We start from the raw sequence: 27,789 nt of genomic DNA on the forward strand, positions 1-27,789 counted from the left end.
TGGCCCTGCACCGAGGCCTACCCCTGCTTGGCCCCCTCCCTCTGAAGCCATGCCCACACTCCACCACCAGCCCTATATGGCCCCTTCTCCGAAGGCCCCCCACTGACCTCTCACACCTCTTTGCCTGCCCCACCGATCTCCCCACCTGCTTGGCCACTCACCATTTGCACATGCCTCTTCACCCCCTCCCCCAAAGCCCCCATGAGGGCAGAGAGGGGATGGGAAGATGTGGAGCAAGGATGGGGCCTCGGGGAAAGAGGACAAGTGGAAGCAGGTCCTCAGGGTGGAGCACGGGCAGGGCCACGACCCTTATTCCCATGGCTATGCTTCTAATGTGCACGGTGTTTCTACGGTTGTAGTGGCACCACGGGTAGTGGCGATGGGAGGGAGGCGGGACTCTCACTAGTAGTGACAGTCACAGTTCCAGTGGACCTGCTGGTCCCGGTTCCAATTGTGCTCGTGGGCACATAGCTTCATCCATCAGATACTTGTGGAGGCGGAGTTCTCTTGCTTCCTGAGTGTGAGGTAGGACTGAGTGGCAGATGGAGCAGTGGGCGACGATGTGGACATTGCCAAAGGAATAGAGGCAATGGTGGTGCTTGTCACAGAGAAGGAACGCAGGCATGAAGCACAGTTCTTGAAGCCGGCCTGCCAGGACATAGACCCCAGAAGGGCAGGATGTGTGCACAGGGACACCCCTTGAGGGGAAAAAATCCAACAGCAGAACAAAAAACTAATGACTGTATACAACTAGAAAAAACTGGAAACCTATCCACAGAAGGCAAGAATGGACAAAGAGTTCTACTAGCAAGCTAAGAGCACCGAGGAACAGGGGTGCTGACCCTGGTCATGCGGCGGTAAGAGGGAACTGGAGTGGCGTCAACCCACATAGCCCCTTAAAGCCTCAGACACACCACGCAGCCGACACAAGTGCAAGTCAATGGACACTACTGTGAACAAGTTCTGGTTCTGAAACATGGGACGCATGCACACCCACATCTGGAATCCATACAGGGACCATCACTCAAAGAAGAACGAAGAGTTACAGTACCTGTGTTGGTCGCAGTATATTAGCAAGATAAGGTGGGAGAGGTAATATCTTTTATCATACCAACCTCTGTTGGTGAGAGAAGCAGCTTTCAAGCAACAGAGCTCTTCTTCACATTACAATATATGATGAAGATATAAAGGATGCAAGAAACAGCTTTATATGATACATTTCTTGCACAAATGATCTCATGGTTGCTTGGCCCTTAGATTCCAGTGAAGTTACATTTGTTAAAAGAGCTAAAGCCATCCAAACACAATCTGTCTGAGTACCAACACTCAGAGACGGTCCATAAATATCAAATGTGTTTGTGGAGGCCCATGTCTCCAGTGGGAAAAACTGTACAGCACCCATCCTAAGCTTATGTTGGTGAAGAGGCTATGCCATCAATAATTAAAGTTCTGTACTGGTGTAATTTTAAAAAAAGATGCTAGAGGAGTTATATTTTTGTCCCTGCAAAATAGGTTTTATAGATACCTGAGGGTAAAGGTGAAAAGATGCACCATCCAAACTAATTCTGAACAACGCAGATACATGGCTTTCAGAACCTTCCATGGGAAACTTGTACATACAATCTTTTGTGATTTGGTTCATTCCTTTCCATAATCCTTCCCTCATCAATCCTATGACCTTAATTGTATATTAAAATGGAATGGAACTCAGAAATTGAACCAAAAACCCACAACCATCAATGTTTGGAAGGCTCTTCACATCAGAAAGTGAATCCACAGAACATTCTGTGGTTGCCACTCTCTTGCTTTACAGCTCACTAATTAAAAGAGAGTTTTCCATGCTATCAGGATTGGGTTTAGTACTGCTTTGTGAACCGGTGCAGTCAGTATTCAAGAGAGCAACTGAATGCTCTGCCTAGAGAAGTATTATAGACGCTGTCACTAGAAGTGTTTAAGAAGAAATTAGGAAAAAACCCTTGAAAAGCAACCATGTAGGGGAAAATCTTGCTCCATGCTACCAGTTGGAGTCCAAACCCAGGATATCTTTTCAGCCATCATCATTTATGAGTCCATGATCATTGCTGATGAGAGAGCGCAAAATGCTGCGACTGCGTCCTCCCCCATCGTCTATATCTTTTAATCTTCAGGAAAAAAAGTGTGACAGGTTAATCTGTGTGAGACTGATCACGTGACCGTCACCTTCTGAATAGAATCTCAACACCTGTGAGGTGCGTTTTAATGTTAAGAAAACACCACAAGAACCCGTCCATCTAAGCACAGTCTCAAACAAACACAATATACAGCTGATTTCTCCTCTGACCTCCTCCCATTGGCAGCCCTCTCCCTGAATCTCCTTTTTCCTCTTGTAAATTGGGGGAAGTAATTAATTGAACACAGATGGGCCAGCGCTGCTACTCTGCAGGCAGGGAGCAGTGTTCCTTTTTCTACATGGGGTTTCCTATGTTTTTATATGGTGCCCATCATCACCCAGTGTACTTCCCCCCAAATATCCAGTAAGTTTAGCAGAAGAGAATATTCACTTAGCCTCTCCTCCAACTCCAAAGAGAAAAAAAATGCCCTCAAAGGAAGTTTAAACAACACAATGTACCTGACCAACGCATTCACATTCTGCATGGAATGGAACATATTCCTTTTCTTTGCTGTACATCCCCTGTGCAATATGTGCAGATTTCTCTTTATTATCTTGAAATTGAAGATCAGCAATGTTGTCAAAAAGTTTGGTAAGATGACGGGTCACCTGTTCCCAGACAATATAATAGGTTTAAGAAAATCAACCACCAGACATTTGTTCAGATTTTCTATTTTTAATTCACATTTATCTTTATGTGGATTAAGACAAGTAGGTAAATAAGCATTCTCTCGCTTTTCCCCCCCACCCACCCCAATTGCATACAAGCCTGATTCTACAGGCCTTCAACACACAGAACTTGCTTTGATCTTAGCAGGAGTTAAACAGGACAGCAGCACTGGACCAGCATTTTTGTCTTAGGTCTTAAAGATAATCAAGAAATAAAGACCAAATTCTCCATAACATTGTGGAAGCCCTGCGGTTACTCTAAGTTACGCTGGGAGCTAACTTCAGTAGGACGCCACACAGGTGCAGAGCTCTGCCCACAAAGACCGGAATGCAAGATCAGGATCCTAGGCCTATATTTGAATGCTTTGCTTAAGAGACATTCCGTGCTCATGGGAAAAAAGTGCCAGCCTGACAGCCAGGGAGACTGAAGTTCACTGTCCACAAAATAAATGTGGCGTGAGATGTAGTAGTGCAAAAACTTCCTCATTGCCCTGCCCGTATGCCACAATCCTAGCATGAGTGGGCAATTCAGTGGCAGTGGTCTCTCTACTGGAATGTGCAGTTTTAAAGATGATACAGGTCCATAAGATTTAGTTATGTAAGGAAGCTATGAGAATTTATGATTGTATTTTTTAAAAGATCATTATTTGAGTCTCATGAGTCCTTTATTCTTTGGTAAAGTATTATTCCTTGCTTTAGGCATCATATCCCTTCTAAATATGCTGCACCTAAGGCACAGAAATAATTCTGATACCCTGAGAATTAATGGCTGCAGCAGGAATGGTCACTACTGGGATGCCATCTGGCTTGTAGATAAGGTGATGTAAAGCTTCTGAATAATATTCAAGTGCAGATGCTTCAATATAAATGAGCCTTTAGCTGTCACACAACCTGGCAGATTACTGTTTGAGGGGAGCAAACAGAGTCATGGTTACAAAAACATTCCAAGTACAATAGTCAGAAGCTCAATCAGTGACAATATAACAAACACCATAGATCTTTCAGCGCTACTTGTCATTGTTACAAGTGGCATGCCTGAGATTTGATCTCTAACAAATGCTGGGCCACAGGCAGGATGGACTTGATGATCTCATAGGACTTTTCCATCTTTGACTTTCTATGAGATATTGTGCACATGCCATCTGTAATATTTCCTGTAAGAGAAGGCACACCACTTGAAACACTTCCTCCCTTGAAGATTGTTTCATTTCTTCCTGTATGATGCTGTCTAGCAGATAGCCAGCTCAGGCTAGAGCAATAGGGTGTATGTAAATATCAAAGAAATGCTAAAAGGTCATTGTGTGTTCAAGCCAATTCATTTGTTAGAATAAATCAAAAGGAGATTTGATTGTATTGTTTTTGCCTATCTGTATTCTGTTGTCTGTTATCACATTAATGTAACTACATGTAAAGTATATCCTGTAATTAGGTAATCCTAGATCAAAGAAAAAACAAGAGAATTTTGTGGCACCTTAGAGACTAAAAAATTTATGTGGGTTTTAGCCCATGAAAGCTTATGCCCAAATAAATTTGTTAGTCTCTAAGGTGCCACAAGGACTCCTCGTTGTTGATACAGACTAACATGGCAACCCCTCTGAAACCTAGATCAAAAGGTGCATTAGTATTAGGATGAGAATTTACTTAATGTGTAAAACTTCATGAAAACTAATGAAAGATTGTTTGGACTGCTGTAAATAAATACACTGATGTGCAACCCAATTACTGATACATACATAAAAAGAATTGGTGCCTTGGAACTGTAAATGAAGAAGCATGCTAATTTCAAAGCATGGGCCATTGTGTTCGACAATGGGAAATCCACAGACATAGTCTGGGTTTAGTCAACAGAAAGGAAAAACCCATGCTGTGATGGAGACATTAGCCAGATTGCTTTCTGGGGAAGGCAGCTATACAAGTGATCCTCAAAAAGAAAAGGAGTACTTGTGGCAGCTTAGAGACTAACAAATGTATTTGAGCATAAGCTTTCGTGAGCTACAGCTCACTTCATCGGATGTAGCTCACGAAAACTTATGCTCAAATACATTTGTTAGTCTCTAAGGTGCCACAAGTACTCCTTTTCTTTTTGCGGATACAGACTAACACAGCTGCTACTCTGAAACAAGTGATCCTGTATCTCTGGACTGATGGATTCTGACATGGTGGAATACTGAGTGATTGGACAGAGATCCCTAGAGCTATTCTGTAGGTAACCCTGAGAGACTTATGAAAAACTAGCAGATTCCAAAATAATAGCAGAGATTTAGTACTTACAAACTTTGACTCACTTGTTAATGTATTTTACCTGCTTTAACCTCTCAATAACTCATTTCTTTTTCTTAGCTAATAAACCTTTAGTTAGTTTACTAAAGAAATTGGCTGTCAGCATTATCTTAGATGTGAGATCCAGAGCATCCATTGACCTGGGGTAAGTGACCAACCCTTTGTGGTTGGGAGTAACTTAATGCAAGGTGATTTTTGGTTTTAATAACTCTTCATCACAAAGTCCAGTTTGTCTGGGTAGTAAAGAGAGGCTGGAGAGCCTAAGAGGACTGTCTGTGGCTCCTTGGTGAGACTAATATAGTAATCCAGAGCACACATTTGTTACTGGGTTAGTGAAATTCCACCAATTTGGAGTGTCTTCCCTGTTTTCTGACAGTCTGACCTAAGATTGGCACTCTCTGTTGTAAGCCATACCAGAAAACGTGACACCCTGTTTAAGCACTTACAATTTTTCCCCACAAAAAACAAAGAAACAAGCAGTGACTGTAATATTTACAAATATTTATGTTTTGTTTACAGTGAAATCATACTTTAAAGGAGCAAGCAGCCATATATATTCACCTCACAATTAATACTGCGAAGGGTTTCTTTGGACATAATGAAATTGCAAAACTGTGCAAGCAATATTACCTGTCTTGGCTGTGTTCCTTTTGAGAGGATGTCAAGTAAATCAGCTGAAGAAACAAAATAGAACCGAGGAAAAGCTAAGCGTTTGGTTTCTAAATACTCAGCAAGAGCTTTTTCACAAAGAGAAAGCCTGAAAATAAAAAGAAAATGTTACTGACATTTACATTTCAGAATTGTATGATAAAAAGGGAAATTTCCTTTTATGAAGTTGCAAAATAAGAATTAAGTTGTGGGTATTTAAAAGTGGATAGATTTGGTGGTATAAACCACCAAAGACCCTGAAGAAGCCATTATAGAAACACTCCAAAGACTTCTCAGGGAGGAATGGGGTGGGAAAGAGGTCATTTGTAGAAAGGAAACTAGATAAGTTTTCTATATTGGTTCAGGAGCAATTAGTAGAGAGACAGAGATAAGCAGGGAATAATAAGATTTCCTCTTATTTTTTTAGGGTAAGTATGGTGAAACAGTTCAGGGAGCACCCTTCTACTGAAGGATACCTCGACCAAGGAATGAAAGCCAAATCTGTAGTGCTGTATAAAAGTAGCAATTGATGATCAGGTGGCAGCTTTACAGATTTCCCTCCATGGAAATTCTCAGACATTATGCTGCCTGACTGAACCAGGACATGCTCCTTTTTCAGGTGATCCTGAAAGTCCCAAAGAGCCAAGCTGCATGGAGGCAGGTACCAGCAAAGTCCATGGGGGCACACTGTTTTGGGTAAGTGGATGTCTCCCTCCATCTTATTTCCCTAAAGCGTCCAACTTGAAGGAGTACAGGGTGGGGACAGATACCCTATTGTTGATCAGGGAGGTGGAAATTTTGGGTGGAGGTGGTCTGTTAACCTCAACCAGCAACTAAATCCGGGGAAAGGGAAGTGGCTGCTACTCTGAAGATGTAATACAAGTTTCTCTTTTCTTATAATGTGAGTAGTGGCATATGTTGCCACTGACAGGGGCAGCGAGGCTCTGGACAGCTGCTCAAGTCTCAGGCTGCTTTGAAAAACAACAACAACAAAAAAACCCCTTGCTTAGGCTAGTGGTTCTCAACCAGGAGTCCAGGGCCCCCTAGGGGACCATGAGCAGGTTTCAGGGGGCCTGCCAAGCACGGAGGGCATTAGACCTTCAAGAGCAGTGGTTCTCAAAATTAGGGCCACCGCTGGTTCAGGGAAAGCCCCTAGCAGGCCGGGCCGGTTTGTTTACCTGCTGTGTCTGCAGGTTTGGCCGATTGCAGCTCCCACTGGCCATGGTTTGCCTCTCCAGGCCAATGGGGGCTGCGGGAAGCGGCGCAGGCCGAAGGATGTGCTGGCCGCCCTTCCTGCAGCCCACACTGGCCTGGAACGGCAAACCATGGCCAGCGGGAGCCGCGATCGGCCGAACCTGCGGACGTGGAAGGTAAACAAACTGACCTGGCCTGCCAGGGGCTTTCCCTGAACAAGCAGCGGCCCTAGTTTGAGAACCACTGATCTAGGGCCCAGGGCAGAAAGCCAAAGCCCCACTGCAAGGGACTGCAGCCCAGGACCATGAGCTCCACCACCCAAGGCTGAAGCTGAAGCCTGAGCAACTTAGCTTTGCGGTGCCCCCGTGATGTGGGACCTGAGCAACTGCCTTGCTTCCTACCCCTTAATGCCGGCCCTGGCTTTTATATGCAGAAAAACAGTTGTTGTGACTGATGTGGAGTTTTTATTGCTTGTTGGGGGAGGGGGAGGACTCAAAGAAAAAGGTTGAGAACCCCTGGTTTAGGCTATGCAGAAAAAGCAGCCCACCTCTTCCACTGGCTTGTTATCAGTGCTAGCCACAACGGTACCACCAGACCAGCAGCTAATCATTTTGGCCTCCCAAAATGCATCCCTATAATCAAAGCAAGTTTTCACTGCTCCCCCTGGGTTGGAACCTTTAATGGAGGAGCAAGATTAAAGACATACCTAGTGACATGCTCCAGGAGGCTCTATGGTGGATACTGTCCACTATCTCCAGCCCTAAGCATTATTTTAGAGAGAGAGAGAGACAGAGAGAGAGAGAGAGAGAGAGAGAGAGAGAGAAAAAGAAATCTCCCAGTCCCTCAGATCCAACCAGGAAGAGATGGGTGGGGGATATGAAATTTGACCTAAATTAAACTATTTAAAAAACAAACTGACAAAAAATTGGTAAGTTTATACGATCTAAACCATCAATATTTAAAAAGTGCCTCACATGGTAAGCTCTCTTTTTAAAGTGTCAGAGTGTCACCTGACGAAGGGAAGAAACTATAGATAAAATATCAGCCAGACAGCATAAGGAAACGATTGGGATCTAAAGTAAGGGCCAGTCTATACTAGAAGTGCTACATCAGCACAGCTGCAATGATACAGCTTCTGGTGAAGATGCTCTAAGCAAACAGGAGAGCGCTCTCCCGTCAGCATAATTACTTCACCTCCATGAAAGGTGGAAACTCTGTCGGCAGAAGAGCGTCTCCTACTGACATAGCACTAGTTTGGACAGCGCTTAGGTCCCTGTAACTTGCATTGCTCATGGGGGTGGCTTTTTCACATCCCATAGGGATGTAAGTTATATTGACTTAAGCCCTAAGTCTTCAAAGACAGTACGTTGCTGTCAACCTGCACAAAAGAAACAAAACAAAACAAACACACAGGGCAGCCTCCCAGCATTCCTTTACTGATTGTTCCTGACCTACACATTTGAACATATTCAAAATTATAGCTTCAATTTTACCTGTGTTGCAGACTTTCAAGTTTTTCATATAGATTTGGTTTGGTTGCTGCTTCTAGCACATTTTTTGTATTCGCTGTCTCAATCATTAATTCCTGTGTGAAAGTGAAGAGATGTTAATTCAAACCAAGAAATTCCTTCATATACCATTTGCTAAAATGAGTTAATAAAGGTGCGCAAGAGTTGGAGAGAATGGTACTAATTAGTTTATTTCTGGTTCCATTTTTATAACTATTTATTTAGTTTTATAGCTTTTTAAATTGAAGGTAAAAGCATTAAATAAATGTAGAAATACACTACAAGTCAATTGTGCCTGCGGAAAGAAACTTCTGCTGCACTTTCATGATCACTTTCACGTGATCCCTTCGAACAAAAAGAGTGACAAACAGTAGCAGAAAAGTGTTAACTCCCATCATGTTTCTTTGCTTGGACTGAAATATAAATGACCTGATTCTCCACTGCCTTGGATTTTATGTGGTCATTCACATCTACACAAAAAGGCTGAGAAGTGAGCATAAAATACTACAAAATCAGAATGGCAGTGTTTTACAACTCCTTTGCACTGGCATAAATGACTACACAAGATTCAGAGCTACAGAGAATCAAGCCCAAAAGATTCAGATCTCAGTTAAACCAAGATGCATCCATTAGATAAGAAAACTAATTCTAAAAGTCTTTTCTCGTTACAATTTGTCCAGCACTGAGCTACTGGAAATATTTGCGATCATCCTATACTATGGACTGGATTATGTCCCTGCCTATATAACCATAAGGGGGAGAAAACTCCTCACACCTTAGATCCAGGTTTATAGGGACAAACAGGTGCTGTATACGTGCTCTATTCCGTCACCCAAACCAGTGGATGGGATGGGGCAGAGAGGGGCAGAGGTTGGGTGGAGCATTAATTTCTTCCTCCATACTTAAACATGTGGGTATTATCTGATAAGGACCAGTAGCAGATCACTACCCCCTAAAGCAGCGTGGAAGTCTATCTGAGCCCTGGCCTGCACTCAAAATTTATACCAACATAGTTATGTTGGTCAGGGGTGTGCAAAAGATTACCCCCCACCTCCCATCAATGGAGCTTATTCTGACAAAACCCCAAGTGTGGCTCCAGCTATCCCGACTGAAGAAGGCTCCTGTCAGCCTAGCTACTGTCATTCAGGGAAGTAGCGTTCCTATGCGGGATAGATCTCCTCCTTCTATATGATTCATCTACACAAAAGGGCTATTTTGGCATAGAAGTTGTAGTATAGATATAGCCTGAAACAGGATTCTTCTCCCCTGCGCTGATCCTGGTGTGCTGCTCCTTAGCATAAAGGTTTTTTGCACTGTTATATTTGGTTTTCTTCTTATTCATTATTAATGAAGTCTAATTATCCACACATCATAATTAAAATACCAATAATATTTTATGATGTGTATTTAAGATAATGGACACTCTACTTTTCCTAAAATAAAAAGACAAGAGGAACCATTTTACTGTATTACGATAAATTATGTCCTACTAACTTTGAAGTCTGCATCAACTTCATCAAATCTTTTAGCGTCTTCAGGCAGCTGGGTTCTGATATCTTCAGAGCCAAGGAAGATGCTTTCTTGATGAGACCATGTGCGTTGAACTTCCATCCAAATGACAATGACTGAGTCTGCCACATTCAATGTCCTTTGCCAGCTTGTGACTTGTTCAATGAAATATTCTACATACTTACTTTGCAGAATTGTTTGCAACTGAACCTAGAAAAACAGAAGGAGAGCAGCAAAAAAGTGGTAATCAGAATAACTTATCAAGCACAGGAGCCATAGCTAAGAAAACTTTTACAAATGCTCTTGCAACTTATTATTATTGTATATCAGAGCATAAGACATTTTCTAGCCTTGCAAACGGACAACATATTATTAAATGATTTCAAAGAATCTACGAAAATATAAGACCAAGGAGCTGTAATTTTGCTAACTCCTACACAGAGACAGAAATTTTCCTTAAGATATATATAGTTAAACAGCATACATATAATTTTATAGACTAACATCTGGGGCAAATAGGATTCACTGTAAATAAACATTCTAGAAAAAGTTGTGAGTTTAAACTATTAAAAATGCATCAGGAATAACGAGAATACATGTACTGGTAATATTAATACACCAAAGTCTTACCTGGTTGTTCTCTAAAGTTTCAAAAAGCTGTTCATCAGATTTTAATAATGGAGTTCTGGTTCTGTGATGCTCTTCATAGCAGAACTCCATGTTAGCCCATGTTTGGCTGATCTCTGTAAGAATCTGGTTAAAAACGGTAGAGGTAACGCTTTTATATACAGTACTTAAGTTTGATGCCTCAGGTTGCAAAACAAAACTGTTCTATTTCAAAAAGCAGTATTTGTAAAATACACCACATGCAAAACAATTAAACACTCTTTCATCTACTGCCATTCATCACATATCCCTTTCCAACTAGGTCACATGAAACTATGTGTGTCAGTCATAAAGAAATTTGTGGCTAAGTTTTGTCCATGTTCATGAGTAAATTAATATGAAGGATTGTCATGCCAGAGGATAACAGAAAGAGAAATGGGATTAACCCACCTTCTCAGTGCTCAGCTCTTTCACTGCTTTGTCAACAATGCTTCGCACTTCATCTTCCACCTTATGCAGCTGTAGTCCCAGCAAGTCTGCTAAGGTTGTGCCTTCAGTTATTGACAATCTGACCTGTAAAATAAACAAAATCTTTGTACAAAATATGCCTTGTGAGGTATCATTTGAAAACCAATACCTTGCTGGTCAATATCATGGTGAAGTGTGTGTAGCAACATTATATGTAAAATTATGAACATAAGCTGAAACCATGATTGAAGTGTGTTTACCAGACAAGTCTGGGGAGCAGGTAAACATGTTTCTCAAAGACAAAGGACAAGCTGACGCATCCAGCCAGATGTCATCAAAGCTGTTGGGCCATCACCTTCAAGTGGCCATTCTTTAGCAAGAAAGGGTGGTCGGAGCAAAGAAACCTGCATCTTAGCAAACAACAGCCTGGAACCTTTTTCACCACCAGACCCCTTGTCTCCATCCTCACAGTGGGAATGAACGTAATCTAGGGGTAACCTTCAGGAAAATGCATCATCAAAAGGAGACAGAACTGAAAGAGTGATGGGCAAAGACACCCCAAGTTCTCTCTCCCTATCCATCTGTCACCCTTGCACCTAAGACAACAAAAGAAGCAAGCCTGTGTGAGCAGATCCTGGCCTGAGAATTTGGTCAGCAATGGTACTGGAAACATGGGAAGAGATTTCAACTTGAGCCAAGGCTAGCTTGTTAAGTTTACTAGGAAGCTTCCTTTCTCTTGTAACCATTTCTGACTTTAATTCCTTATACTTGTACTCCCTTAAAATCTATCTCCTTATAGCTAAATTAACTTGTTTTATTCTTTAATCAAAACTAACCCAGCATTGTGAGCTGTATGAGTAACTCCATTTAGGGTAGCAAACTGTTGTATATTGATTCCCTTAGAGGAGCAAGGGACTTAATATACTGGACTGCCCAGGAGAGGGCTCAACAGCGCAGAACACATGTTTTGGGGAGAAATCATGGGATTGTGTTGAGGTCACCCTACAAGTGGTAACCAAGACTAGTGGAAACCAGAGTGTGATGGACATGTGGCTGCCAGGCTGCAGCTATGCACAGACTCAGGTGTTACCTGCATGCTGGAAGGCTGTCTGTGAGAAGCCCAGGTGGGAGCTACTGTAGCAAAGCCTTGGGAGATACCAAAGTTCGCAGGGCAGGGGTGACACAGCCACTCACGAGTCTGGATTGCACCCTGGAATGTCATAGATTCCCACTGTGCTTTTGTATTGCTCCATCAACTGTACTGGAAATAAGATTATCTCATCTGGAAATACCTGCCCAACATGGACACATATTCCCTAGTGGAGTATGGCTGAAGCAGGCTTTTAATGTAAGGTAATCTCAAAAACTTCTCCTTATATAGATGTTAGGAAAATTAGAGATCTGTAAAGTCTAAGATTTAAGCAAGGCTTTTATAGTGTTTAAAACGTGGTGCAATTCTCAACGTAGTACTATATCAAGAAGTATAGAGAAACAGCACCTATGCTGAGGTTTTATAGAATCCGATTTAAGTGTCCTCAGGAGTCAATATCCTCACACTAGCCACAGCTATAATCCTCTCGTGACTATTTTCACCATTGAACTCAGTGCATAGATACTGTTTGAGTGAACTGGCAGGAAACCGAGCGCCAGTCCTCAAGTCAATGGTAGTACTTATAGTGCATAGATGCCAGCACATGAGTAAATCTTTTCAGGATTGGACACAAAAGCTATGTCTACACCGCCCCACAGTTCAGAAGCGTGAATAGCAGTGAGCACCAATGTGCTGCATTGGAACTTCCCTGTGTGGATGCATCAAATACTCTGTAAATTATATTTTCCCTTCCCCATATTGTCACTTCTCCTCCTCTTTTGGTAAGTACATTTCTTTCATGAACTCGAAACCCTCTTTATTTAATATTCCAGTTGTCTTGATTTAGCCAAATCTGTCACCTCAACCAAAACATACTTTGCCCTCATCGTCTATGTTTCTAATTCAGAAGTCATGTCATGCATACTCAGAATTAGAGCTAATTGAAAAATTACTACATTTAAAAATTTTCCTCCAAAAATGGCCTTTTATTGAAGTTGAAATGTTTTGTTTTTCAGTTTTCTATTTTTTCCTTTTAAAAAATAGCTGAAAATTCTATAAAAATTCATGACAAATTACAATCCCCAACCCAAAAAGTTGGTCCATTTGAATTCTACTTTTTTTTGTGAAATTCCTTTTTCAACCAGCTCTATTCCCAAACATTTATGTAAAATGAACAACCCTTTTCCTATACCAGCTTCCCTCTTTGTCTTATCCAGCATCAGCCCCACAATCCACCGCCCTGTTCTTTCAGCCTTTGCTATGAAAAGGTTGTGTGCGTCTTCTAAATAAATAAATAAATAAATAAACCTCATTTGCATCCTTCTCTCTCTCTGGCATTCTTCACTTCATCAGTGGCTCCATCACAACCTTAAAACATTTCATCCACATTACTATTAGCTTGTTTTTAACAATAATTATTAGCAGTATTTTAATCCTGCCAGAATGCTGTGGGACACTGGTCCCATACTTATTCTGAGAGCTGGAAAGGCATGTTACGGCACCTCCCATGTTTGTGTTCTGGGGCTTCTTGAATGCAGCACTCAGCTGCTGCTTATTTGCAAATATTTATAACAGCCTCCATCAGGATTGGGCTCCATTTACTGGAACCGGTACACACAGAAAAGAGATCATCCCTTCCCGTAATCAAACCCTCCCTTCAAATCTAGTTGGCAACCCTTTTACTAAGCAAGCCAGGTTTGACTTCATAAGATTGGATTATTCCTTTTGTTCTTGTACAAACTGTGAAGTCACCTCTCAACACAGAAGGGATCTAGGAATCCAAAACCTTCCTTTCTGCACTAGCAGGATATGCTCTGATTCTGGAAACCAATCAGCTCCTTTCATTCCTGGCACCACTAGCTTAATTACACACTGGATGCCACCAAGTACCACTATACTGATGGCATGAGAAAGCATTGTTTGTTGCTGGATACTTACACCTGTTGCATTCATGAGTTGGTGCCAATGTCTCTCTCTTATTGCAGGATTCTGCAATTCTGATACTGCCCTCAGTGATGTCATTAGGTTCTTCACTGTTAACTCCAGACCTATGTATACATCCCAGGAGTGAATTTCCTTGTCCAATGAACACACTTCCTAAGAAACAGGATAAAAATAATGGTCATGGTTACGTGCTACTATCATAAAGTCACCATTCATCTTGCTGATAGTGTTTAAAAAAAATTCTTTCCAAAACATCTCTTCTTACTTCTGGGGGGAATTGTGCCAAAAATTCTGCAACAAAAGGTTTAAATTCTGTGCATAACATTTGCAAATTCTGCATATTTTATTTGTCAAAATAACACAATATAATCACACCAGTTTCAAATATTTTTGGTCATTTATTTCAAAATACCTGTCAGCAAGTACATCTGTAACAATACAGACAACAAAAAAGATTGAGGAAATGTTTTTGACATATAGATTCCTTACTAGGCATATTAATACAGAACTCTGAGTAATAATTCATTTAAACTACAATACAGAACCGTATTTCCCGCACCCCTCAGAAGCAGTGCAAAGGCTTGGGGGAGTCAGGGGTAATGGAGGAACTGAGGGAGAGGAAAGTAATTGCTGGGAAGAAGCCTGGGTGTGAACTTGGAGGGTTGTTGGGTATGGGTGGGAAAAGTATGGAACAGGGTTTTTTGGGGGAGCGGGGAGGGATTGTTAGGGAACTTCTCCCATGCAGACCCTGGCTGACCCCTAGCCTCTCCCATTCAGTCAATGAATGTGTCCCTGCACCCCCTGTCCCACTCCCCCCATCCCCGTGCCTCCACTCCCATTCACCCCCAGGCTGGCCTCCCCCATTAGCCCTTATGAGCCTGTGTGTTACCCCTCCCCCAAGCAGCTCCACTTTTTCTGGTCTCCCCATAGCCCCTGTCTCATGACCTGGCCAGACAGGCACTGTGAAGAAGGCAGGCTCCTTCTTTTCCCTAGCTGGCCAGGAGCTGCTGCTCTGGTCTATTGCCACAGTGCCCTTTGGTGGGCAAAAGGCAGAACTGCAGCAACTTTTAGCAAAAGTTTTTTCTGCGCAAAAAAAGTTAATTAATGAGCTGCACATATTTTTATGTGCACACGCAGTGGCACAGAATTCCCCCAAGAGTATCTTCGGTACATAAATATGGGAGTCTTAGCTATGACAAGATTAGGGATGGTTTTAGTTGGGTCATTGGTCATGTTGTTACTTGTACTGTTTTATTGAAAAAGTCTGTAGATTAACCTAGATCTCTGGATGAACCAGTTTTAAATAAACTGAAAATAAATAAATGAATATATTTACACAGTGATTATAAAAAGATTCTGATTAAACCAGAACCCTCTCCTTTATTATGGCTCTTATGAACTTGGTCTAATATTTTTATAAGTTAGTTTATTGCATGTAAGAAACTACTTCCAACTAGGGGGAATAACTAGGGGGAAATCTTTGGTACATGCAGAGATGTGATGAATGTGACATACATGTAGTGTGTAGCAGTTGTCCGGATTAGAAGGACATTATTTATTTAAAACCATGGTTTAAAATTAAGAGAGATTCACAATGGGCCTGATTCTTCTGTCACTTACACTAGTATAAGTAAGGAGTACCTCCACTGAAGTCCAGTTAATTTGGTGTAAAACCAGTCTGGGGGGGAGGGGGGGAAGATCCATGTCCACAGAGACCTCTCTTTCACTTTTTCCCATGAACCACTGATATAAGAGAGGGTCCTGCCAATTCTCCTGGTATCTCAGTTCCTGTTTCTGATCCAATCTCCCCATGTTCTATAAAACTATTGCCTTCTCCTTTGTACAACTCCCATCAGGAAACCATTATTAATATTTTAAGGGAAGAAGTTCCATATTTTCAAAAGGTATTCTTCTCTACAAGTGAAAGTCTCCAACAGACTTTCAGTGCTCCTGGACTAGCAAAATCTGTCCAAATACAGAACACAAACACCTGCAAATTCCACTGATCTCTGGACTAATGGCTTTTATCTGCAGAAGCCCCCACATAGAGCCCCACCTTCTTTATATTTTCCGACTGCCTCAATTCAGAAAAGTGACAGTGAGATTTTACCATATACACTCACAGCATGAGGAACCTAAGCCAGAAGGATAAAAAGGTTTAAAGAAAAAAAAAGTTCCAGAATGTTCAGTTTGGACAAAAGCAACAAATAAACTGAAACATCAGATAGTGGGTGGGGAAAGTGAAAAAGGGGTGGCAGGGAGACAGATAAATTGTAGCAATAGAACCTACCTTGGCAAAGCTTCTGAGCTCTGCATCCATCTGTTCCACATTAATCTGTCTCCACTGGGTTTTAGTCCAATCATCAATGTTGCTCTGAAACAGTAAGTACAGATAAAAGTGTCAACAACAGTCGGTGAAAACAAGCTTCTGCTATATAGTAGATAAATGGATATGATGGGTGGTTCTATCATCCAGTGATAGCCCAAGTTCTTGAAACAGTATCTCTACTTTTCAAGCCTGCACCACTACTGCCAGCCCAGACTGTACCAAATAACCCATTGTCTTCCAGGCTAAAACATGAAACAGGTATTAAAGCCATTTCAAGCTTCAATCTCTGATAATGCCAGTAGAGCCATGTGTGTATATTCATTTATTATACTATACATAGTACTGTATCTACATTTCTAGATATGATACGATATACACACAGAGAGTCCTGAAACTGCCATGAACACTTATCAGACCTGCCAAAAACAAGCAAATCCACACCTCTCCTTTACGATGTTAATGGGGAAAGAAAAAACAGCAAAATCCTGACCGTTTGTTTTAGGAAAAAAATATCCGCTTTCTTGGAGTGAGTAGAATTTTACAAGGCTGATGTAACATGAAGGTGTCAACTGAATGTAAGTGCTTTTCTCTTTAACTTCACAACATAGCCTGTCAGACTTAATGCTGCTTTAATATACAGCATGGATACCACACAAAATACAATATGCAATGTGTTTAGTACAACATAACTCTGCCTTCTCCCTGTTTTACTATCCATTGAGATGGTAAACAAAACGTATACCTTTGTGGTTAGGCTACATATCTTTTACTGCATAACTCATTCTGGACATTGTTTAAAATTTCTGCAGCCACAGGTGAAATATAGTACCAAAAGGAAACAGGGTTGTAGATGTACCCAGCCTCCAGGGTTCCCTGCTAGACTATCAGTGTTTAGTATGTGAACTACAGTAACTGTGATACGACCACTTTTGTCATGGACTCATAGGGTGAAATCCCAGCACCAATGAAATCCATGAAAATTTTGTTATTGAGTTCAATGGTACCAGAATTTCACTGCTAGTGTGAAGGGTGCACAGGGTGGTAGAGATCTGAAGGCAGAGCTAAGGCTGTTGTTTCGGTATCTTAAACTCTTTCTTTCCATACTTTGCATTACATATTTGTTTTAACTCTGCAATTCCTTTACCCTAACGCTGAATTTTCTTGCTTTCTGGATTTTTTGGTCTGTCTTTTTAAAAAAAAACAAAAAACAGAACCAAAAACGTCTGTAACAATGTTTCTTTTTATTCCTTAGGTAACTGATATGTATTTACAATCTTCCCATCAGCTTAAAGTTTTGGGTTGTGGGGGTTTTTTTGTTTTGTTTTTATAATGCAAGCATTTTGAAAGTAGTTAAAATTGAGAATAGCAATATTTTGATCTTCATACTCCTATATACCATCTTTTTATAAATAATTTTTAAAAATTGAAAACAAAAAGTTCCCACATTTACAGCTTAGCTTTTAAAAACTTCCTTTAGAATAAAACTACGAATGCTTCAAGAAACCCTTAAGATAGTGCATTCAGAATAGTTTCTAGAGCTATAAAGTGCCTTTAAAAGACAAATAAAACCTCTTACTGTAACATAAATATTAGTATCCCACACTTCCTTGAGCAACCGTATTTCTTTGCGACACTGTTTTATTTGTTTGTAATCTGGAACAACCACTTCAAAAAGATTTGCATATTTCTGCATTTGTACAATTTCTTCTTCCAATGCCTCAAGCTCTCGATTTTCCTTGGAGGAAAAGAAGACTCATGAATATAAATTACAAAATAGGTCTAGGTAAGTTCAGAATGACAGTCAAATCAGTATATCTGAAAACAAAAGCCTGCAGCAAATATTGTAGAGATGTTACATGTTTCACTTTCAGTCTTTCATATTTCAGAGGACTACAGGGTAGTATACGCAGTTATATTCCATACATATATACACAAAAACATAGGGACTACAATGTAGAATTTCACTTAATGTACCACTGTTGCTTTTGATTTCTTGTAATAATTACACAATTTTGCCTCTCCGGGCAAGTCACTTTTCTCATTATCAGTATAAAGTTGTTCTGTGAACTGAGTAAAAATTAGTACCATTTCAGGGTTTTTTTATATATAAAAGTATCACTATGATGCACCATTTGTATGCATTTTGTACTATATAGTGCAGTATGCTTGCATGTTTCTTCAAAAAGAAGACAGTGTAAAATGCATTCAAAAGTGCATCCCACTAATACTTTTTAAAGGAATATGCAAGTACATAGTAAAAATAAAAAACAAATGCAATGTTCGTTTGGTAGTGGTTTTAAGAGCTACAGATAGGAATACAGCAGTTAAATCTCAAGCTCTATCAGTTCCATGTCAAATACAAAATGTGCAATTATTTTAATGCATAAACTGAAACTTTAATTTTATACTGAAAGATTTCTAGGAAAATGTGCATTTCTGTTATTTTCCCATTACCTTATCTAGACGTACATATGGATTTTTTGCATCAAAGTAAAAGGGAGCTTCCACTCTAAATCTTTCTCTGAATTCTATCTGCTTCCCCTGATGAAAAGAAATACAGGCAATAAATTGTCAATGATCTTATTCTCATCAGAAACAGGTTAGAAAACTGAATTCAGAGTTCAGCTTACATCAAACGAAGCACATTTTTTTCTGATTAGTGTGACCTCAGAAGTCTGAAGAGGAGCAACTTCATGCTTTCTGGATGCAGCAATTTTTTTGGTGGTATTCCATTTTTCAGGCAACTCCTGTTGAACAAGGTAAAATTATCTCATCTGAGACCTTTAAGATTTCACACAGCAGAATAGATCACTTAGAAACCATCTATACATACTGTTGATATCACCTCAAATCTCTCGAATATTCAGGGAACAATTAACTTTCATTATTATTTCACAACTTGGCTCTTTTGGACAAAGAAATTGTGTCGGACATTTTAACAGTAAGTTAGATATGGTAGGGTTTTTTCCTTGCAGTGGCTTGGTAGGACTGATTTTAGTAGCTGCAGCACAATAAGTCAAACTTTTCTAAAAATACAGAATAACTAAAATGCACTTCACTAAGCTATTCCATGTAGATTTCAATATAAATCATATAAAACCTAAGATACGAGGTACTGGGCACCTCTTACGCAGTGACTGGAGCACTCAACTCTCATTGCCTCGACATATCAGAGATTCAGAGGCCATTCAGGGGCTATTATATTGTAATAGTGCAGTCAGGATTAAGGCCCATTGTGCTAGACTTACACAACCACACATGTGAAATCCCTGCCCTGAAAAATTAATCTAATTTGAAATATGATGCAATAAGCAGATAACAAGAAGCAGTAGATGTGGTATATCTTGGACTTTAGTAAGGCTTTTGATGCTATCTCAGATGATGTTCTCATAAACAAAATTAGGGAAATACAACCTAGATGGAGCTACTATAAGGTGGGTGGAGAACTGGTTGGAAAGACCATTCCCAGAGAGTAATTATCAGTGGTTCACAGTCAAGCTGGAAGGGCAGATCAAGTGGGGTCCTACGGGGATCAGTTCTGGGTCCAGTTCTGTTCAATATCTTCATCAGTTATTTAGATAATGGCCACTTACAAAGTTTGCCGAGGATACCAAGCTGGGAGGGATTACCAGTGCTTTGGAGTATAAGATTAAAATTCAAAATGATCAGACCATTTGTCTAGTTTGTCCAGAAGTAAGTAGGATGAAGTTCAATAAGGACAAATGCAAAAAGTACTCCACTTCAAAAGAAACAATCAGTTGCACACATACAAAATGGAAAAGGGAAGACTGAGTACTGTGGAAAGGGATCTGGGGGTTATAGTGGATCATAAGCTAAATATGAGTCAACAGTGTAATGCTGTTGCAAAAAAAAAACAAACAAAAAAAACATTCTGGGATGTATTAGCAGGACTGTTGTAAGCAAGACACGAGAAGTAATTATTCTGCTCTACTCTGCGCTGATTAGGCCTCAACTGAGTAGTATGTCCAGTTCTGGGCACCACATTTCAGGAAAGATGTGGACAAACTGAAAAAAGTCCAAAGAAGATCAATAAAAATGATTAAAGGTCTAGGAAACATGACCTATGAGGGGAGATTGAAAAAAAAATGTGTTTGTTTAGTCTGGAGAAGAGAAGACTGAAGGGGGACACAATAACAGTTTCCAAGTACATAAAAAGGTTGTTACAAGGAGGAGGGAGAAAAATTGTTCTCTTTAACCTCTGAGGATAGGACAAGAAGCAACGAGCTTAAACTGCAGCAAGGTCAGTTTAGGTTGGCTATTAGGAAAAATTTCCTGTCAGGGTGGTTAAGCACTGGAATAAATTGCCTAGGAAGGTTGTAGAATCTGTCATTGGAGATTTTAAAGAGCAGGTTAGACAAACACCTGTCAGCGATGATCTAGATAAAACTTAGTCCTGCCTGGAGTGCAGGAGACTAGACTACAAGACCTCTCAAGATCCCTTCCAGTCCAATGATTAAGTAAGCATAAGAAATTATTGGAAAGGAAGAGGATGAAGTTAACAAGAATAAGATCATATGGTTACATATTTTTGCCGTGTGCACAACTTTAATGGTCCTTAGTCATTTGAAAGTTTTTTCCATAAGTTATATCCACAAAAATCAGCAATCAAGTCAACAATTGGTTGGTTGATGATTTCCAGACATCACAACAAAAGATCTTGAGAAGTTTGATATGGAGGATCGAGGGGCAGAGTAGGAAGGGAAGAGTATAACCAACAGTAATTGCCAGAAATGACTCAGTAAGATAATGCAATGATTTGGTAGTCTGTAATGAAAACATTGTAACTGTGAGGCTGGAATCACTGGGTCAAGTGATTAAGTGTCCCTAAAACTCATGCATTCAGCAGAAGCAAATAGGCAATGAACAATTAACTTCTGTAAATGCAATTAAGACAAGATTAAGTTCTTTTAAAATTTATAAGTTAATTTTCAATTTTTCATGGAAGACCTACACATGAGGAAAATATGAGTTCCAGGTTGCTAATTTTTCACGTTAGTTCCTTCTAGGCAAGAGTTTGTTAGCAGAACAATGACACACAACCCTTTATAAGAAACATACGTTATCTGTAGTTTGACAGCCAGATCAAAGTGGAAAAGAATAATTTGCAACATATGTGGAGAGGTGGGAAACCCCACTCCAAAAAACAAGGACAGTGCTATGAAAGCTGGTCCTGGCCCTCTCATTGGTGGGTGGATGGGAGGGAAATGAGCAAACAGGAGCTGGGCAGAGAAATGGTAGGCTCAACTTCCTGTGGCAAGCTCTCCTGGGAAGAAAGTACAGCACACAGTGATGTGAGCACCAATTGGCTATGGTAATAGCAGCAGGGACACAAACAGCAGCGAATCAGCTCTGGGCTCAGGGACAAGCCCAAGGCAGCCTAAGCCTGCGGTTCCTTAAGCCTGCATTGCACCGCATGTAGGAATCAGACAGAGCTAAAAGGGAATGAGATGCTTCACTCCGTGACTGAGAGGCTGAAGCTGGCGCAAAAGCTGGATAAGATGTGGCAGCAGCTGGCAGCAGTTTTGTTTGTGCTGAGAGAGAGGGACAGATGAAAGCTGCTATAGAAAAGATCACACAGAAAGCTGCCTAGACTCAGCAAGGAAGCAAAGGTAACCTTTGTCTGGGACTGACACATACTCCTGGGGGAATTCTGCACCAAAAAATTAAAAATTCTGCATGCAGTATTATAAAATTCTGCAAAATTCTGCATATTTTATTTGTCAAAATAACAGAATATAATCCCTCTGGTTTCAATTATTTTGGTAATTTATTTAAACTACAATACAATGATGGAGAATGAGAGTGGGGAGCACTGGAGGAAATCCCCAAACCTCCTTGCCTAACGGTAATGTAACTAGGTTTGACCCTTTATTTCTAGTTATTAGTCAATCAATATGCAGCCGTGTGCTCAGTGTTACATCATAGGCAACTGAAGAGCAAGTGAGGGCTGTGGAATCAAACTCACAATTTATATTAGCTACTGAATATCTCCAGAAAGGTCAGTAGCAAACAGTTCATGGAGCACATTCTGATAGGAAATTTTTTTCAGTCCAAAAATGTAGACCATTTCTAATCACAAAATCAACACAAGCATTTATAAGGCTGTACTGTCCTTTACACCACTCTGGCAATGTAAAGGAGCCTTAAAACTTTTACACCTGTTTTATACTCCTCAGGGAATTCACAAAGAGAATGGGAACAATTCACTAAGCAGGCAGGCTGCTAGATTCTGCTCTGCCTGAGGGGACAGTGCTTGTCCCATGCCTACCTCCTCAGTAGCACTGTGAAGCCCTGCCCCTCCATGCTAAGCCTGCTGCAATAGCGAGTGTGTGTCTCTCTCTCTCTCTCACACACACACATACACTCACACCCCTGCACAGCCCCCCAACCTCAGACACTGATTTACATCTCTACTGGCTGCTCCAGGTGCCCGAACCAACCTGCCTGTGCTGCCGGGGAGGGGCATGTGACTGTTCTGATGGGGAAGCAAAGGGAAACGGCAAGGAGTAATTTTTCTGCAGGGAAGCAAAGAAATCTGCAGGGGACATGAATTCTGTGCACATACAGCGATGTAGAATTCCCCCAAGAATAGACACAGTGACATTGCTGATAAAGTTGAGAGTTTGTTACTGATAAGTGTTTGGAATGCTTTCTAGATGAATTCCTGATTCCCCAATAGGCAGACAGAGGGGATATGCACCCCAAGATGAGTCATGGGTGCTAAGAACTCACTAGTAACAAAGGGGTCCCCCTACTGCATTTCATAAATGCAAGTAAAAATAAATGTGACAAGCCAAATTGAGTTTTGGAAAACAGGATGTGTATTGCCTATGTATTAGCTGCTGATTTCACTATAAACCTTTACAAAAGTAACTTCTCTTTCCAAAAAAAGTTCACGTTGTTCTAGACCATTTTAGAACTCAGAATTTTGTGCATGAAATGCTGTTTTTGCACGGAGATAAGAAATTTAAAATATTTTATGCAAATTCCTTTTTGTCCCAACCTCCCCATCCCCAAATTCAAATTCAAAGTTTTCTAGGCAAGACTGAGATGTTGGTAGGAAGAAGGAAGCTCTTTGGAAAACTTGCCCTCAATAATAGAAATATTATAGTGAAGGCATCTGCCCTAGTTTGCAGTCTTGGAGTCTTTTTATACTCCTCAATGCTATCAGATGCCCAAATTAACATGGTGGCAAAAAGCACCAATTTCAGCAATTGGTCAGAAGATTGCACCTCATGCTAGCAGCCTCAGACCTTGCTACAGCTACCCATGCATATGTAACCTTGAATCTTGATGGTCCTCAAAGCCACACAACTTGAAAAAGTTTCAAATGGTACAAAATGCAATAACCTGCTTAGCAACACAGACCATTATGAGCTCATCACTCCACTGACTCCCCACAGAGTCCACAGTTCAGTGCAAGGTTTCTGTCCTGATATTCCAAGTCTTTCATGGGATTGGCCGTAGGTGCCTGAGAAGTTCCTTCTCCATACGTGATCATAATAGCCATATTTCACTGGAACCATGAAAAGTCCGCTCCTAGGGGGCGGCTTGCAAGTGCAGGGGACAGAACTTTCACAGGAGCTGGACCTAGTCTATGGAACTCACAGTGTGAAGTGGCAAAAATAGACTACGGTCCCCATCCTGTTCAGAACTAAATTGCAAAAAGTTCTCTGACTTGGTTTTCCCCTCAATAAGGTCTTCACATACAAAGAAAACAAATAAATTTAAAATTTTTTATAAGAGCTACTTTTTCTATGGCTGGGAAGAAAGTGACTGCTATTATAAATTTCTACATGATTGTGAAATGCTCAGATAGAATGGTGAGGGGCCATATACATACATAAGTATGGAGTGTTCTTTTTTATTTTTAATCTTACAATACCTCTAACTGGACATAAACTTGGTCTGACATCTTCTGTCCATAGCTTTCCAACAGTGTAATAGTCTCTTTTAGAGGTTCAAAGAGCTCATCAGTAGATGCCTGTCTGTCTCTTACAGCCAGGAGATGCCCCATGATTTCTACTAGTCCATTATAATCTCTTTCATTCACTTCTTTTTGGAGTCCAGCATCTGTCACTTTTATGAACTCTTCTAAGTCAGTCAGACTATCAAAAGAGAAGAAAATAAGATTTCAACTCTGAAAACCTTTTTTTAAATGAATGTGATCCAATGTACAATGATCTTTAAAATTAATTTCCATTATGGTTACCTACCTTTTTCATTCAGAATATCTTAAAACAGTTTTGGCCTGACTTTTAAAGGTGCTGAGCACCTGCAGCTTAGATTGACAGCAATGAGATTTGCCAGTGCTCAGCAATTTTGAAAGTCAGGTCGTTTACACCTAATTAAAAAGCACTGTTAAAAGTCTATCCCATTATACACAAATATTTTAAACACATTCATCTTTAAGATTGCATATTAGCAGCACAAATTCTGCCTGGATGTACAGTCTGTCAAACTGGGAGGAGCGGTAGATACGCTGGAGGATAGGGACAGGATACAGAGGGACCTAGACAAATTAGAGGATTGGGCCAAAAGAAATCTGATGAGGTTCAACAAGGACAAGTGCAGAGACTTAGGACGGAAGAATCCCATGCACTGCTACAGACTAGGGACAGAGTGGCTGGGCAGCAGTTCTGCAGAAAAGGACCTAGGGGTTACAGTGGATGAGAAGCTGGATACGAGTCAACAGTGTGTCCTTGTTGCCACGAAGGCTAATGGCATTTTGGGCTGTATAAATAGGGGCATTGCCAGCAGATGGAGGGACATGATCATTCCCCTCTATTCAACATTGGTGAGTCCTCATCTGGAATAGTGTGTCCAGTTTTGGGCCCCACACTACAAGAAGGATGTGGAAAAATTGGAAAGAGAGTCCAGTGGAGGGCAACAAAAATGATTAGGAGGCTGGAGCACATGATTTATGAGGAGAGGCTGAGGGAACTGGGATTGTTTAATCTGCAGAAGAGAAGAATGGGGGGGCGGGATTTGATAGCTGCTTTCAACTACCTGAAAGGGGGTTCCAAAGAGGATGGATCTAGACTGTTCTCAGTAGTAGCAGATGACAGAACGAGGAGTAATGGTCTCAAGTTGCAGTGGGGGAGGAGGTTTAGGTTGGATGTCGGAAAAACTTTTTCACTAGGAGGGTGGTGAAGCACTGGAATGGGTTACCTAGGGAGGTGGTGGAATCTCCTTCCTTTGAGGTTTTCAAGGTCAGGCTTGACAAAACCCTGGCTGGGATGATTTAGTTGGGGATTGGTCCTGCTTTGAGCAGGGGGTTAAACTAGATGACCTCCCGAGGTCCCTTCCAACCCTGATATTCTATGATCCTATGATAAACAAACAAGTTTAAGGTAATAAGGTTGCACAGACTGTAAATCAGAGCAAAATTCAGTTTGCTGAAATATTACATTATTTAATAGATATTAATGACTATTAAGAAGAAAACAGCAAGTTAGAATTATTCTGAAAATAGGGTGCATTTTTACCTGTCAATGACAAATCTCAAAAGATGTTCCTTGAACATCCAGCTCCATTTCTTAATAATGTTTAACAAACTCATTCTGAAAGGTTTCACATCCACCTTAAACCAGCTTTCAAATGTTCTGAAGTCTTCAAACTTGCTCATCTGAATGTAAAGATTCTCATAGATGTCAATCTACAGCAGATAAAAGATTATATTACATACACAAACATATCATCAAATAATTATAACCCATTCTTAATGGGGACCACATCCTGAAAAAACCTTTCCAAAACTCCCTCTTCTGGCCTTCAAACACCCCCTGCAATCTCACCAAACTCATCATCAGGAGCAAGCTCCCCACAGACCAGGACACACCAACTCAGAGCAGCACCAGATCCTGCCAGAACAACCGATGCAAAACTTGCAGACATATCTCCACTGCTACAATGATAAACACCCCCCCCCACAACACATCTTTCAAGAGCCACGGGTCCTACATGTGCCTACAACATGTAATATACCTCATCCAGTGCATCAAATGCTCCAATAACTATGTGGGTGAGGCCAGACAATCACTACGCTCTCGAATAAACTCACACGGAAAAATGATAAAGCCAAAAACATCATGTCAGCTTTGGGTGAACACTTTTCACAAAACAATCACTCCACATCTGATCTTTCAATACTCATCCGCAAAGGAAACCTGCACAACACCACCTTGAAATGGTGAGCCTGGGAACTTAAATTGATAATGCAGCCAGACACTAAAAATTATGGACTCAGAAACACTGGTTTTAAACTCACTACAACAATTTGTAACACAGCTAACTGCCTGCTAACCCTTAGCAGCCCACTTCAAAACCCTTTTGCATAGCAATCTAACCCTTATTACCCACTCCATTTCAAGTGGCCTCTTACAAGATGCCTTACCCCATATGCTTCATCTGTCCCAACTTGTATTTAGTTCAGACACGGATATCCTTCCCCAACCCTGAAAAACGCTGTGGAGCTCAGAAGCCTGTCCTTTCCACCAATAGACACTGGGCCAATAAAAGATTACCTCACCTACCGTGTCTCACTCAAATATAAAGTAAGTTAAAGCTGCAAATGACTATTTGCTTGCTTACCTGTTGTTTAAACTGCTCAGTAGTAGGCGGCTGTTCAGGCACTCCCTCATCGGCATGAGCTTCTCTCTCTTCGGAAGTTAAAACATGACCATACAGCAGAAACTGCTTCATAAACTCAGCCCGGTCATCGACCCAGAGATAAGCGTAGGTGTCCAGAGAATTTCTGTAGTCCAGGGCTTTCCTGATAACATCTGCCACTCTGTCCATAATCTCCTGCCTGATCTCAGATAGATCTAACATGTTGTCCATATCGCTCTAGGTATGAAAAAAGTAGTTATTTTACAGCTGTAAGCTAACTATATTAAGTATTGGGTTAATATTAATACATAAATCATTAACTAGTTTTACACTTGCTGCAAAACTCAGGAATCCCCATCACCACTGCCACCAAAAACTGCAAAGCTACGTCTGTCAGGGATTGTCTAAGTATAGTTTATCCAGCCTTAGTGCAATGGACTGAACGTTTGAGGTTCCTTCCAGCCCTACATTTCAGTGATTCCATAAACAATCTGGGCAGCTCTCTATACTTCCGGATACAATGCCATATACAGTACTGACACAAACAGTCATTTCAAAAGAGGAGGAGAGATCTTCAGCAAGCTAGTTGAGGCTGAACATCTCAGGGAATTAATATAATTCAAATCTCCAGGTAGAGGATGTTGCCCTTCTCATATCCACAACTAATTAAGCTTTGTTTACCGAAAAGGTCACTTTGTGGACCTTCAGGGCTGAGAAGGACATACAAGGAAGATTGAATCTCACACCAAGAACAAAAAGATAA

General features: G+C 40.8%; 1 protein-coding gene across 1 annotated transcript in view; it reads right to left on the reverse strand.

Annotated features, from left to right (window-relative positions):
• DNAH11 (dynein axonemal heavy chain 11) overlaps window positions 1-27,789 on the reverse strand; it is a 285,994-nt gene that overhangs the window by 199,596 nt on the left and 58,609 nt on the right. Inside the window, exons 16-29 of the mRNA XM_048838362.2 lie at window positions 27,009-27,263; window positions 25,904-26,073; window positions 24,301-24,523; window positions 19,025-19,141; window positions 18,849-18,935; window positions 17,971-18,129; window positions 16,356-16,439; window positions 14,060-14,218; window positions 11,014-11,136; window positions 10,588-10,710; window positions 9,943-10,167; window positions 8,434-8,525; window positions 5,729-5,855; window positions 2,609-2,758 (exon numbers count right to left, since the gene is read on the reverse strand). Of these exons, the coding sequence (XP_048694319.2) occupies window positions 2,609-2,758; window positions 5,729-5,855; window positions 8,434-8,525; window positions 9,943-10,167; window positions 10,588-10,710; window positions 11,014-11,136; window positions 14,060-14,218; window positions 16,356-16,439; window positions 17,971-18,129; window positions 18,849-18,935; window positions 19,025-19,141; window positions 24,301-24,523; window positions 25,904-26,073; window positions 27,009-27,263 (2,094 nt within the window). The remainder of the gene's footprint in view (window positions 1-2,608; window positions 2,759-5,728; window positions 5,856-8,433; window positions 8,526-9,942; window positions 10,168-10,587; window positions 10,711-11,013; window positions 11,137-14,059; window positions 14,219-16,355; window positions 16,440-17,970; window positions 18,130-18,848; window positions 18,936-19,024; window positions 19,142-24,300; window positions 24,524-25,903; window positions 26,074-27,008; window positions 27,264-27,789) is intronic.

The sequence above is a fragment of the Caretta caretta genome, chromosome 2, assembly GCF_965140235.1.
Source record: "Caretta caretta isolate rCarCar2 chromosome 2, rCarCar1.hap1, whole genome shotgun sequence".
Lineage (NCBI taxonomy): Eukaryota > Metazoa > Chordata > Testudines > Cheloniidae > Caretta > Caretta caretta.